Below are 16,181 nucleotides of genomic sequence, written 5' to 3'. Positions count from 1 at the left end.
TTATTTATACACTAATGTGTATCAAAATATTTGACCATACAAATTTCCGAATCGATATATACGATTTCTCCGCTAAATCTTGCAAAAAAAATTTTATTAAATAATTTAAAAAAAGAAAGTATGAGAGGGAGCAAGAGTGAGCGTGTAATAGGAAAAGGGACTAAAGCACACGTATATATACAACTTCATAGAAAGCGCCTAACGGAATTTCCACAAGAATGCAGACATACCAGCTTCCACAGATTTGCAATTATAAGAGAAAAAATCTATATGTATAAATATATATCTGAAAAATAAATTCCATGCGTGTGTGTGTAAATGTGATTCTGTGTGTACGTGTATGCGCATGAATCCACGTGAATAAATATGCAGCATTGAGAAAGAGAGATTGTTTATGTGTGTGAAAAGATATGCAAAGAAAAAATTAGTGGCGTAACTTAACATAACAAAAGTTGATCATATGCTGGGTTTGGTAAGCTTTTGACTACAAATATTACTTCGATTAATGCGTATCAAGTGGAATATGAAATAATGTACGTATAGTATATTACAATAGAGAAGAATAATATAAAGATAAAAATGTATTTGATCAAGCATAACACGACATAGGTGAAGCAAAGGTGAAAAATGAAATTGAGTATTAAATGGCAATATTATAAGTGAAAAAGTGACGTAAAGTTACGAGGCAATCTGAAGCCATTATAATATGTATTCGTTTAGATATTATATACATAAAGTAAATATTGTATTAAAAAACTTATATAATATATAAAATAAAAAAAAATTAATAAAGTTTTTAGAAGTTATGAAATGACGTACCGAGAATACGCACTTATAGATGAAACTTCAAACAGAACATAAAAATTATTTACTATTGTATGTATGGAATGAGCGTATAGTAAATAAACATAAGGAGGTAAACAGCAACTAAGAAGTGCGAGATCTTTCACCCCTTTATAAATAACATTTGAAAAATATGAATAAACTGAATTAATTTATCGGTTCTGTATAATTTATCACTTCTTGAAAATTTTATTTTTTATTCTTGTAATTTATTTTTTATATTCATTTCATTTTTTACAAGAATATAAAAATTTAAGTTAGTATTGTAACCAACATGTTAATTAATTACGAGAAAGCGATGTCGATGAATATTGTTATTGCATTTATTTATTTATCTTTTAACCGTATAATGCCATATTTTAACTGTGAAAACAAATATGCCAAAACAATAAGTTTGATTAATCTTTAGTTGATTGTTGGAATTGAAGTTTTTAGAACGAATATTTTTTATACGTAACAAATTTTAATCAATATTACGTTTTCATATATAATTTATTATAATAATTTTCAAACATACATAAAAAATAAAACAGAAAATCATATGCATTTTCGTTTATACTATCAAAATATATACAAAACTTTCTCATTAATCTTCACAAATGCATAAAATTCATAGAAATCATACAAAGAATAAATTTGTTACTTAAATATCATGATATATATAACTTATAATTAAATATTGTATAACTCACATTGATTTTCTATACATTTATAAAAATAAAAATAAAAAATATACAAGAAATATATCCATTGATCATTCTTGTATATACTAAACTCAAATTAAATTGCATGTTTATATAATAATTCAACAACAATTAAATATAAACTTACAAAAATCTTTTCAAATACTTCCCCTCTACATCTTTGTCGTTTTCTCGTTGAATACTTATACTTATGCCAAATTTTTCATTTTGTAATATTGCTTAACATAATAAAACAAGTTGATTCGAAATCAAATATTTATATTACAAATAAAAATGTTTAATTCAACATTGAGTTAACGTTGGACCATTATGTATATAAACTTTAAATTTACACAGAGTTGATGTGTATAGTCGAGAAACAAAGATAATACTCGAAATATTTAGATACGCACTCTTTTTAGGAGGCTCATATAAAGTGCGTTTAGAGAATTTTGAAAATTCAATAAAATTCAAAGTCGATGTACTTAAACACTGTTTGATTAATAAAAAAAAGCTACAGAGAAACGTCTTTTTAAATTAATAGTTCTATGAGTTAAATAAATTTTTTCTTGTAGGGGCTCCCTCAATTATATAAACTAAACAAAAATAAAAAATTGATTGTATTTAAAAAAATTTGTAAGTCAGTATGGAACAAGGAATTTTTATCAAGCACAAAACAACTTTGTTACTACTATATCGAAGTTCAGTATCAAAATAGTAAGAGTTCATAAATACAGAAGTAAATATTTTTTACTACGTGATTTTTCGTTTGATTATTTGTTTTATTTAAATATATATTACTAATATTAAATATATATATTATTACAATATTTTGTAAAAATCGTCCGCACATATAATATAATATTTTCTACGAGTTCTTTTGTAGTAGTTTATAGGAAAAAGAGATTTATTAAGTAGTAATTAAACTTTGCATATAGCGAAAAGTAGCAAGTATGAAACATTGTTAGTTTTGATTGCTTTTATAACAAAATAATCGGTAAATGAAGAAATCAGGAAGTCAAATATTTATACGAGTATATATATTTGTTTCTTTACATTTCCATAACATGCACCCATGCCCATACATAGCTACATACATGCATGCTGCAATTCCATAGATACTGAACTAAGAAGTCTCCAAATTTATTTATTTTTAAAAACATATTTAAAAAATAACAATTTTTGTAGCTTGAACGTTTTATATTACCCTCTTTATTATAACTTATCAATTTAATATTGAATTACAATTAAAAAATAAAAAATCGAATGTAAAATTTATAGTTCAACTGCTAATATGAGATCAAAACAATAAATTACCTTTCAATACAATTATTTATATCGATTAATAAATTTTATTACAAAACTATGTATTAATAATATAAAAATATGTATTACGAATTTCTTTTAAATACATATTAAAATCAATTGATTTTATAGATATAAAATCATATTTAGATATTTTTAAAAACGAAAATTATATAATAAAATATTTTTAATTTTATACTTTAAAATAATAAATTTTTAGAATAACATTTTTTAAATTATTATCTATATAATTCGAAAATATTAGGGATGATTTCAAATATGTGCAAATAGTAAATGAAAGTACTTATGGATTTATCATATAATATATTATATAGCTTTTGTTTAAAATGTTTTAAAATGATATGTAAACATATTAAGCCTTTTCTTTGTTTTTTGCTAACACGAACTATAAGTAAATAATTAATTCCATTAATTTAACGCAACTGTATTTAATATATAAAACTGTATATTTTATATCTGATAGATAACCTGTATTTATTTATAAATTTACTTTTGACAATTAGGAATAAAGAAATTTTTGTGTATATATACCATTTTTTGTAAAAGAGTCTTATTTGCAACATTACTATATAATGCATTTTATTTTAATTAAAATTATACGTTTATCTTATATTTTTGTTTATTTTTGTTTATAATAAAAATTTATTTAATGATATGTGGTATTTCAATTTTTACATTTAGATATAAATGTTTTGTCGAAAATAATACAGTATACTTCTAAATAAATCTCTAAAATTAACACATTAATATAAAGCCTATTTCTAATTATATAAAAGAATGTAATTATTGAAATTAAAATCTTTAGAATATTTAATTAAAATAGCACACATACGTTTTATTAAAATCTAACGCTCCGTAATATTAAAGATATACTAAAAAATGTGTAAAGTGTAATAGATAAATATCATTTATCATAGTTTATTATGAGTGATTTAAAATATTATCAGATAAGTATATTAACTTATTTTAGCACATGTACAAAAAATACATATATATTTAATAAAAAGGTATATTCTTTAAGAAAATGGATATAATAATCAAATTTTTAAAAAATTCATTGTTAATTTGAAATTCTATCACATTCAATAATTACTATTATAGTTTGTAGTATACATCCTTATGAATAAGAATTTTCATAAATGATAATTTATTTAAAATAAAAATTTTTGAACGAACTAATTGATCTTTCTCCTCTATAATAGTAAATTAATTTTGTAAATTACCCAGGAATACAATTAAATTTAGATTTACAATGGCCAAATGTCAAGTATCTATTAGATAAAGTTAATATAAATAGATTAAGAATATTGTTTGCAGCGACCTATTATCAGTTCGGCGTACAGTACTAATTATATTCGGTAACATCCTCTTGAATGTATTAAAAAGTCGCAAGATATTTAGAGGATTTTTAGAGTAGTATTTTATTTCCATTCGATTTTAATTAGAATAATTGAAAAATGGATATTTTTTTATTAGATATATTTCATTCTTGCATTTCGTTATTCAATCCTCATTCTATTAATGAGTTTATTAATTTTAGATTATAGGCAATCAAAGGAAGTGTCTGATTTAGTATCTGCGCGTGCAAAAAAAGTAAGAAACAAATATAAGAGCGGAAAATAATATAAAATAAATAAAATAAAAATATTAGCAAGAAATCATTAATTTAGTATTATCTACCTATTGAAATATATTGAGTATTTTATCACCTGTTAAAGCTAATTATAATAAAATCTAATTAAAATATTTTATAGTCATAGTTTTATTATATATTATAAATTTATTTAATTTATTTGAAATTAAAATTTTACATTTTAATTTTTTCTTTAATCTTAATTATATAAGTCAGTATCTTTATTAGATGAAAAATGATATACAATATTAAAGAAGTAAATACTTTAATTACTAAATAATTTTGATTATTGATACAACGCAAACATATATTTATATAAGTTTTATAAAACATAGTTTTTATTCTATATATATATATATATATATATTATAATATCATAAGTTAATTAAAATTAAATAATATAAACACATTTTATTAATTAATTATGTAAATATGATTAGTTGAAGACTTTGAATTAAAATACCATTTAATTTAAATAACAAATGTTAATAAAGATAATAATAGTATTTTTCATAAATAATTATCATAAAATAAATAACAAAAAATTAGATATTCATAAAACAATTTTTTTTGTTTTCAAAATTATATCAAATATTCAATTATCTCATTAAGATTTATTGTTATTTATCTTGAGCCTTCAGTAGATTCTTTGTATCAATCATTTAAGTCTATTTAATTTTAAATTCGATGCAAAATAGAAACAATATATAAAAATAATGATAATTAAAATACGATTTAGTGAAATTATTTTTAATGAATGTTGTTATGAATATTGATAATATAATTTTTCTTTCATTGTTTTGAAGAACATGTAATAGCATTAAAAGAATATATAATAAATGCTTATGATAAAATTGAAATTTTATTTACTGTATAGCAATTAGAATATTAATAATTTCTAATTAAAAATTACTATAATTTTTACTTTATATTATTATTTCATTTATCAACTTATTATAATATAGATATATTTGTATGTATTTATAAATATAAAAATGGATAAATATGTAAAAGTGTATATTATAAATTTAAAATATTTATATTTTTTTTAATGCTGTTAATAAGTATAATGCTTTTATATCATTATTTTGTATATTCTTTAATGAAAATATTAAAATAAATATTTGAACTTTTGAATATTTGAAATTAGAAATATATTTTTACAAAAAAGAAGTTTATTCTACAAATATAATTTGAAAATAATAAAATACTTCTATTTTATTTCATGGATTAATAATTTTTATCTCTAATTATCAAAAAAATATAAAATATTTTCAATTTCTAAATAACATTGTTTTATTTATTCAGTATTGATAAATTATTTTAACAAATTATGTCATATTTTCGTAAAAAATTTGAAAATTATTATTTTTAAATTATTACACGTATATTGTAACATATAAACTACAAATATCCATTTACTATAAATTGTTTGAATAATTTAACTAATGTGTAGATTATATTAAAATTGAATGTAAAAAGGACATGAACAATTTACTTTTAATATTCATAAATAAGAGCTCTAATTATGTAACTCGTAGCTATTTAATATTTAAATAATAATTTTAACAATTAGATTTAATATTGTTATTTCTAAATACCACAGGTTTAATAGTAATACATAAAGTATTATTAAGAACAATGAAATACCATTAACCGTATTAAGCGATTTAATTGCTTGAAAAATATTTAAGATATGTGAATAAGAACACTATTAATTTTGAAATTGTACACAGTATCAATCTATAATATAGTATGATTGTTTTACAATATACTTAGATTGTACTTAATATTTTACATATAAGAGTAGGTATTATAAAAATTGAAAATGTTCTACTTTATTATCTTTATTTTTAGATTATATATATATATATATATATATATATATATATCATTTTAGTAAATATATAAATTAATATAAGAATTTGCTAAATACATTAGAATTTTTTTTTACATAACTAATTTTTTAATTAATGAGTAATTTATTAGTAAATATGCTTAATGAAAACAAATATTTAAAAAAAATACTAACATAAATTTTAATTATTAAATAAACATTATATATTTAAAAATTTAAATAATTTATTTATACATATTTAATATGAAACTGTTTCTTTGAATTCGTAAATTATTAATAAATTTTATATATACAATATTTTCATCAATTCTATAAAAAAACTTTTAGCTTTTTATCAGTCACTGAAAATGTAAATAAAAATCCATTGATAGTCCTAAGGACACATAATACTGAATAATCCTATATTTAATCTATTTTAGGTAGAATATTTTGTATTAGATTTTTCTCTATTGAACTATTGTTCAATATTCGACGAAGTTTGTTCTTGCATTTTTTTCATCGTCCTGTTGATCATAAATAAGCGGTGAACGAATCGGTACTATACTAAGTAAACCTGAAAATTCAAATTTGTTTATATTGTGTATTTTATTTTATTTTATTAATAATTTTTAAATCTCTTTAACCCAATGTTTAGAAAATTTATATCATTAAAGATATAAATATAAATTTATATCACTAAAAATTAGTAAAAACAGTACAATTTTTTCTATTGCATTCAATAAAAACCGATTGAATTTCCAAAAAACACGTGAAAAATTATAAACATAACATTAGTTTTATACAAAATATAAAATATAATTTGTTTAATTATGAAATAGTTAGATTCAATATATTTGTTAAGATAGATATTCAAGATAATTGATTTTTTACTAACTTAATAATAATATTTGGCTAATATTAATAAAAAATATTAACCAGATTTACTACATCTAGTATTTAAATAAAGTAGCATACTTGGATTCATTAAATAAGTTTCCTTAAATATGATCAAACCCAACATGCAGTTGAGAAAATTGAATAAAAATATAGAATGATCAATAGAAAAATGGACGAAGAAGAGACTACAGCATTTTTGTTAATAATATTTTATATTAAAATTAAATTTATAACAATAAATAAATAAACTTTTGTACAAAAAATAATTTTGTAAGTATACTATTTTAAAAAATACTTTAAAACAACCGGGTTATACTACAATAGATATAAGTATGTGTGTGCACATTGATGTATGCAATGCTTATAAATTTGATAATATAAAAAATTATTTTTCTATGTGGAATATCAAAGAACTTTTGTGATTAGTAATTTTAAATGATATTTATTAAGAACGTTAAATATTCTAAATTATTTAAAAATAAAATTTCAGTAATTTTAAAAAAAATAGAAAAGTTTAATGAATAAGCTTTAAACATAATAGAAGTGAATAATCACAGTCGTTTTTATTGATCTTATATTTTATTTTTTAAATTTAATTTTATTTAATTTAAATGAAAATTTGATTGAGTACTTTTTAAAATTATTTTTATTTTTAGATTTTTTTAAAAATTACTAAAATCTTATTTTTAAATAATTTAGAATATTTATCGTTCTTAACAAAAATCATTTAAAATTACTAATCACAAAAGTTTTTTGATATTCCACATAGAAAAATAATTTTTATGTTAAATTAAAAATATATTGTAAAAAAATTTACAAAGAATGGGAAATTATTCTAATATCAATAATGTATGTTTGGATATCTAACATATTTCTATTTAGCAATACTTTCACATTCGTATCTAACAGAAAAAAATGTGGAAGTATAAACTAATGAAATAAATTGACTCATTTATTTTTACAATGTATATAGCGTCATGAAAATCATTTGTAATTGTTATTTTATTTATTACAATGAGTACAATGAATCTAAACTGTTAAATTTCATTATATTAGTTGCTAAAGTTAAGTGCCTAATTTATAATCATCAGTTGTGAATATTAAATTCGTTAATTATATTGTTTAATTAAGTTAAAATATTGTATATATATATATATATATTTCTGTGATCTTTTTGTAGACTATGAGAATCAGAATTTTGATAGCAAATTTTGATTCTTTACGTAACTATCACTTCCTTAGAAAGATTTTTACCTATTCATGCTTACTTTATTTTATTATACCATACAATTTTCAAAATTAATTTATATGTAATTTTATATTTTGTTTAATTCAAATTTTTAAACCTTAAATTCGTGATCAATATTGTTATTAAATTACGTTTATTATATATTTGTTTATCATATATGATCTATATCATGAATTAAAATAAACTTATAAATATTTATCAAATTGATAACATTATTAGAAAGCTTATCTTACATTATTTATGTTATTAAATTAATTTTGTACATGTAAGCAAAACAAATAGTACTGAATAATTATTTTATATTTATCAAGTGGATTACTGAATTTATATGAGATTAATAAAACTTACCTATTGTTTCTCCTTTGATGGACACTTCTGTAATATACAATAATCAGGTAGTAACAATAAAAGTTAGTGATAAAAATTATATTAACTTTATTTGTAAATGATTTTAAACACTTTATAGTATTTTTGTTACTTTTATAAATACTTCTTAATATTTGGCTGATATATAAAATAAAAAATTGTTACTACAAATAACTATAATTATTAAAATTGTTGTATAGTAATAGTTTAATTACAAGAAATTGTTCAGACGTTAATTAAAAGAATGTGAATAAACCACAAAATATTTTAATTTATTTTTATTACTGTTAAAAGTAGTTAATTAAATTTTGTTCAGTCGTTATGTATTGAAATTTTAAATTAATGCTTGTATATTTCTTTATATGTAAAGTAAGAATGCAAAATTCAAATGAATACACAATTAAGTATTTTGAAGAAAATGTCATGAAATACCGTACATTGTTACAAAAATGTTTAACTAATAAATAGAATATTGATATTTAAAACCATTAAAGTACATATATTTTAACATTTAAAAATAGTTAAATTTAAGAACAAATATTAATATTAGAAAAAAACTTTATAAATTTTATTAAAAGAATAAAAAATGATCTAATTACTGGAATGATTACAAATATTTTCATTTCTTTTTATTTCATGAGTATTAATAAAAATATGAACACAAACTTTCTAAAATGTAATGGCGTATTTATAAATTGAAATTGTCTCAAAATTTTAGTTGGAATTCATCAAATTTATATTCTTGAATATAGAAAATGTAAATAAATTATATACACATATGTATTCTATAAAATATTTATATTGCGCTTATATACTTAATAGTCATATATAAGTTAATAATAATATTTAAGTTAATAGTTATATACAATTTAATAGTCATATAGAAGTTAATGCTCATATAAAAGATAATCATCAACATATAGTTTTATTATAATACTTACGTAGTTGTTGATAAACTTGCTTCATACGCTCAACATTGATGCGTGAACTTTTGTTATGGTTTATCATTGGTAATGAATAATCCTGTCCAATTATACATTTAGCTGTTCGCTGAGTACTCATAGGTGCATTCCATGGTTCATGGATATACCGAGTAGGAAAATGTTTCAACACAGGCAAATAACGCCTTCAAAAAGTAATAAACAAAAATAACTTTTCAAAAATAGCTTTTCTACAACTTTGAAATTATAAAATTAATTATTAAATTATAGAAATTATAGAAATTAATTGTAATGAATAATGAATATACAAAATATAATAACAAATAATTTTTTAAAATTACAAATTTTCAATCAGTAATAGTTTAATTTACCGAATGTAGTCTCCATTTGGATCAGCTTTTCTACCAAAACGAACGGGACAATAACAATGAAAAAATTGTTGAAAGAACGAGCTGCATGAAAGCCACATCCACATTCCTGCATTTATGGACCAATCAGCGTCTAATAATAGTTCATCAAATACCTAAAAAAATTACAGATTTAAATAATCTTTATATTTACAATACATATACTAATATAATGTATTTCTAAGAAATATTATAAAATATATAATTAATCAGTACGTATCATTACAGTACGATATAAATAGTTAAATAATTAGGTAATAGTCATTTAATGACATAAAAACTTTCTTTTTATTTTTAGCGCTTTAATTTTAGCTATTTAGTAATTTTCGAATAAAGGATTAAAATTTTTTTAAAAATAATATAACATACGATTTCCTTCTTTAACTCTTTTATGATGTAATAAAAAGAAAAGGAGTCATGTATTATTTTTAATCATACCTTCATACCTTCTTCCCACGAAATCCAAAGATCACCTCTAGTTAAAAAGCACGCAACTGCATGTCGAGCCAAATGGTGAATCCAACCTTCTTCCCTCAACTGAGTCATTATTGCATCAATCCAAGGAAAGCCTGTCTGACCCTAAATATTAATAATCTTTTGTTAAAAGAATGTATTTTATTAAATTTTTATTTATTAAATGTTATTAAATTTATTACTACTATTATTAAATAATGGAAATATACTGTTGAGAAAAATCATTAATTTAGATACACGAGCCCTCAATATTAGATAATCTAAGTTAAAAAAATGCAAGCCGCATATAACTAAAATTTTATTATATTTATTAAATAAATATTTAAATTAGTCTCTTTTAATTGTTAATTATATTAAAATTGTTTCAAACTCTTATCATTTTTAAGTAATCAAAATGGTTTAACCTTTTAAATATTTGTCTTTATTAATTATACATTATTAATTTATCTGGTTAATAAATAAGCAAAGTAAATTTTATTAACAACCAAATTTGAATGATTTGAAGAATATTAATGTATGTCATTATTTTGAACTAATTTAAAATGATTATTGAAATTTAAAGAAAACGGTGTTAATATATAAAGCTATTGATTCCATTAGAATGAAAATTTATTATTTTAGACTAAGTAAAAATATATATATTAAATAAAATATATAAGTAATGTATGGAAAAATATTAAATAATATCACCTAATTAGGGTGTTATTAATTTATTTATAATTATTTGCAGCTAATCTATTATAAAATATTTAAAATACAAAATTACAAAAAAAATGTTATTTTTGTCTCTTTGAGTCAATTAGTATTAAAAATGCTTACATTTGCCCATTTTGCAAGAGCTTCGACATTTTTATCCCATGGTATTTGTACACACATTGGATTACCATGCATTCGATCAAAATTTGGATTTTTTGTAGCAGCACAGTAAAAAAATTCACGCCAAAGTAGTTGTCCATGTAATGAAAGCGGTGGAACAGTTTTCTTTATCTAAAAATTGTAAAAATGTATTATTTCATATAAACTTCAGCAAATTATTGTACTACATTGCATGAGACAGATCTTGATATGTAAATTCTTTGGTAATATAATCTTAATTCATTTAATTTGAATTTAATCAGAATTGGACGAAATTATGAACTTTAATAAGAAGTTTTCAAAAAAAAAATTAATTAATAATAAACTAAGCTACTTTGTTTCCTAAAAAATATAATACAAAAATTAAAACTATAATAAAATATAATATAATATAATATAACACTCTATGCTAAAACGTATTACTATGTCTGGCTGCGATTTATAATTAATTTATATTTAAGAATCTCACATTTATATTTATTGGTGGAATTATATCCAAATTTGACAGTAAACGGTTGCATTTAGAAGGTCAAAAATGTGGACACGAGTTTGCAACAATAAGTGGGGTTTCGCTAGAGGCAAGTAAAGTAAAACGCGTAATAAATGAGTGAAAAGTTGCAAAATCGGAAAAACTTGATTAAAGCGTCTACAGCTTAAAAAAGCATTTTCTAATCTGAACAATCTGGAGAGATCGATGCTTGTCTCTTCTATGAACATATTTTTTATTGGCTTCAAGAGTGTTTTAAATCTATATTAATGTACGACAACCTCACATAGTATATACATATATCCAAATACATGGCTCACATACAAGTCTATAGAAAATAAAAATTTAACAAACTGCAATAAATTATTTCATAATATAAAAGTAAGGTAACCAGTAATGTTAAATGAGTATATTTCAAACTAGTTTAGAACGAAATCTATTTATGAAAGTGTTAGAAATAGGAACATTAATTACAGGTGATATAATATTAATAATTATTGTAAAGAATTATTTAAAAATGCATGAATAATCTAAATTTATTACATATTAAAAATGTTCTAATATATAAATTTAGTCTAAACTTTTCTACTAATACCTTTTTATACAAATCTGTAAGTTGGTAGTAAAATAGTCTTGTGCTTAAACATCCAAAACGTAGATAAGGCGATAGCCCAGTTTGACTGGGTAACAATGACTGAGGAGTCATTTTTGGTCTTCCAAAACTTGCAACCCAGGCTTTACGCTCAAGATGTCGTTCCAACCGAGCGAGAGCTTCACTCTCTCCACCGACCCATACAGGTGCCATAAGTCCTTCAGTATCAAAGCCTAAAAAGAATAGTATAAATAATATTAAATTAGAAGAACATTTTTTAATTAAAATGTATTAAAATATAAAACTATAAAACTTGACAATTCAAAATATATATATTAATAAAAATAAAAAAACTTAATAGAAATACAAAATCATGTTCAAGTGATTATATTCTGATTATTCGTGTTTCTATTATTGTATAATATTTAGATTGAATTTTTTATAAATTTAAAAATAATTAATATTAGATAATTAATTAATATCACATATGTTATCGACAAACACCATAATTTATAATCATACTTATATAAATGTACACACACACACACACACACATATATTTATATTTTATTTCATAACATAAATTTATAAATATAAATATATGGAACATTAATATATTTTTAATTGAATAAAAAAAATGTCGATAGAAACAAATATAAATGAAATAGAATAGAAATGAAACAAAATTAAACATTTTTACCTAATTCCTCAAGAGTTGGTACACCAAAAAAATCATCGTGATCATCTTTGAAAGGTGTATAAGCACTTCCGATGCAGTTAGCTGTCACAGTCATCGCTGGATATTCTGGTGCGTCCATTTGTGCAATAACATTTTGAAATTGGTGATAAGTTAGCGGTGATTTACCACCATTCATTTGAATAATTCTGAAAAGCAAATGAATTTAAAAAAAATTGAATTTCGAATAAAAATTATATCAATACATATGTGTATATTTGTTAATTTAATTAAGTGAATAATTTGGTGCTTTGAACACTGATAATAATTAATTATATTGCAGATCAAAAATAAATCAGGATAATGATTCGTCATATATTTTTTATAAATATTTCTAAGTACTTGTCGAAATGAGAAAATCATAAATTTTACTCATTATATAAATTTAAACCTAGGTAGTTCACGTTATTAAGATATTTATAAATTGTAATGAAAACTCATAATTATATTTAACTATGCCTTATAAAGTAAAATGAGCATATCCTAATAAGATTAATTTATTATTAAATATTCTACTTCATATCAACATTCTATCCATAAACTCTGTTATTTTTTATCCAGTATGTAACTAGATATTCAGTATATACTTTGATCATTTACGATTAAGTTATAAAAAAATTACCAAAAACTCACTTTTTGTTTCAAATTATAACAAATTAATTTTTAAATATTATAAGTAAGCTGAGTAATTATAATTTGAATATTTTTATACTAAAATAAATAGTAAATCAATTCGTATATAGTTTTTATATGGCAGAATCTCTAGTTCCCATTAAATAAAGAGGTATAAATTACGTATGGATTATTATAAACTTCTACTCACTCGCCAAGCTTGTATAGAGTATGTGAAACTCTCTGAATGACAGTAATACCGAGTTCTTTACACAGTGTTGTAATATTCTCATCACGTACACGTCCATAAGGCTCAGGATCTTCCTCGAAGGTTAAATAAGTGGTGCCCCATTCTTTGAAAAGTTTTGGCAGCGCATCTGCCGGCTGGCCCCGTATTACAAACAAACGAGAATTAAGTTTACGCAACGATTGATCGAGATCTTCCAAACATTGCAAGAGAAATCTAAGATTAAGAGAATAAAAAAATTCTATGAAATTAATTAATTAATTAAAATATTTTTAATGTATGTCTAAATTCAATAATTTTGTATGCATTTTTTACAAACGTTATATTTATCTAACATTTATTGAATTTTTATCACGTATTCTTTGTTTTTATACTTGATCCTTACTCAAATTATTAAAACTATTCAAAAAGAAAATAATTAAAAAAATTATAATAAAAAATAAATAATATAACAAACAAAATAATTCATAACATTTACATTGATATAAGTGATAACAAAACAAAGAATTTTATGAATAATATGATGATTTAATAGTTAAGAGACCAAAGAAAAATCAATTGTTCTGTAAATTCATGTCTCAGAAAACAATGAACGTATTGAATAAAAACAACAATACTCATAATGATTTTAGAAAATCACGTATTATGATATCTTATTATCTCAGACATATTGGAATAAAGGACAACATTTCAAAATTAATTGAACAATTTAAAAAAATTAATCCCAATCATTTAACTTTCACTTTTTATATAAAGTAATAAAATAGTTTATACAAATGCGTCTGTATCAACAAAAAACTTCTAATCTCAAAATTTAACTCAAAATAATGTAATCGATTAAATATCGTTCATTTACACATTTATAAAATTGTTTTATATTATAATTGTTGTTTATACTATTAAAAATTTGTTAAAAGTTTGCTTAATTTTACACAGCATTATACACAGCAAAAAAACATTTACATAATATATTTTTTACAATAATTCTAATCAATAATATATATTTACTTAATTTTATTAATTTACCTACCTCCACTTATTGATACTGACATTTGTACTACCAGCGAACCAAGGATCTAATACGAAGACACAGCGAAAGGTTGAAGCACCTGCAAGTCCTTCTTTCAAAGAAGGATTATCGTGAAGTCTTAAACCCTTTCTAAACCAATGTACGGTATGCTTTTTATTAGTATCTTGCATCCTAAATTCTTTATCTGTATGTCTTTCAATTATTTTCTGCTGATCTACATCTGAATTACAATTGTTATCACGATTTATTTCACTACCAATCATTGTAGACATAACTCCTTCGTGAAGAGTGCTATAAATATTTACATTATAAATTTATTGTAATAAATAAATTTTTCTGATAAATATGGTTCATAGCCATTAAAATTAAATTTCGATCGCCGTTCAGTGAATTTTAAACATCTAAACAGAACTTTAGTTAAAAACTAAATATAAAATATAATTTGACGTAAATGAATATATATATATATATACATTTATATTAAAAGAATAAATGTAAGAAGAACAAATCTATTATAAAATGATAATTACGATAAAGTTATTAATTTTGTAATTTACATAAAAATTATTTCAGATCATTTTTTTATGAGCATTCGATTATGCATAAGATTTATTTATTAATATACATATTCAAAATATATTTATTTTTAAATTCATAATATAATTAAATAAAATGATTAAATAAACTAATTCACTATTTGAATAATGTGTTTTTATAGAATAATTTATCAGAAACGGAAAAACAAATTAAAAAATTTTAAATTATGTCAAAAAAATTAAATTATTAAAAAATAAATTAAAATAAATTATATAAAAACAAAAAAAATAATTTTTAAATCACTTATTAGAAACAAAATACCAAACTTTAATAATGTACTTTTATCTTTTCGATTTTACTGGCAGAAAGTTTTAAATAATATTTAAGTTGGTTATCTAATGTTACTAATTTATATTTCGTAAAAATATT

General features: G+C 21.0%; 1 protein-coding gene across 1 annotated transcript; it reads right to left on the bottom strand.

Annotated features, from left to right (window-relative positions):
- Window positions 1-6,677: 6,677 nt before the first annotated feature.
- phr6-4 ((6-4)-photolyase) lies at window positions 6,678-15,501 on the bottom strand. Its single transcript, XM_011498678.1, has 10 exons — window positions 15,216-15,501; window positions 14,150-14,401; window positions 13,291-13,475; window positions 12,594-12,823; window positions 11,476-11,643; window positions 10,621-10,761; window positions 10,147-10,298; window positions 9,776-9,960; window positions 8,817-8,843; window positions 6,678-6,896 (listed from the first exon to the last, which is right to left on the bottom strand). The coding sequence occupies exons 1-10, from the start codon at window positions 15,485-15,487 to the stop codon at window positions 6,805-6,807; spliced, it is 1,704 nt and encodes a 567-aa protein (XP_011496980.1). The 5' UTR covers window positions 15,488-15,501; the 3' UTR covers window positions 6,678-6,804.
- Between the last annotated feature and the right edge of the window lie 680 nt (window positions 15,502-16,181).

The sequence above is a fragment of the Ceratosolen solmsi genome, unplaced genomic scaffold (genome assembly GCF_000503995.2).
Source record: "Ceratosolen solmsi marchali unplaced genomic scaffold, CerSol_1.0 scaffold30, whole genome shotgun sequence".
Taxonomy (NCBI): Eukaryota; Metazoa; Arthropoda; class Insecta; order Hymenoptera; family Agaonidae; genus Ceratosolen; species Ceratosolen solmsi.
The sequence above is the reverse complement of the archived record's forward strand: the minus strand, read 5'-3'. Positions and strand labels throughout refer to the sequence as shown.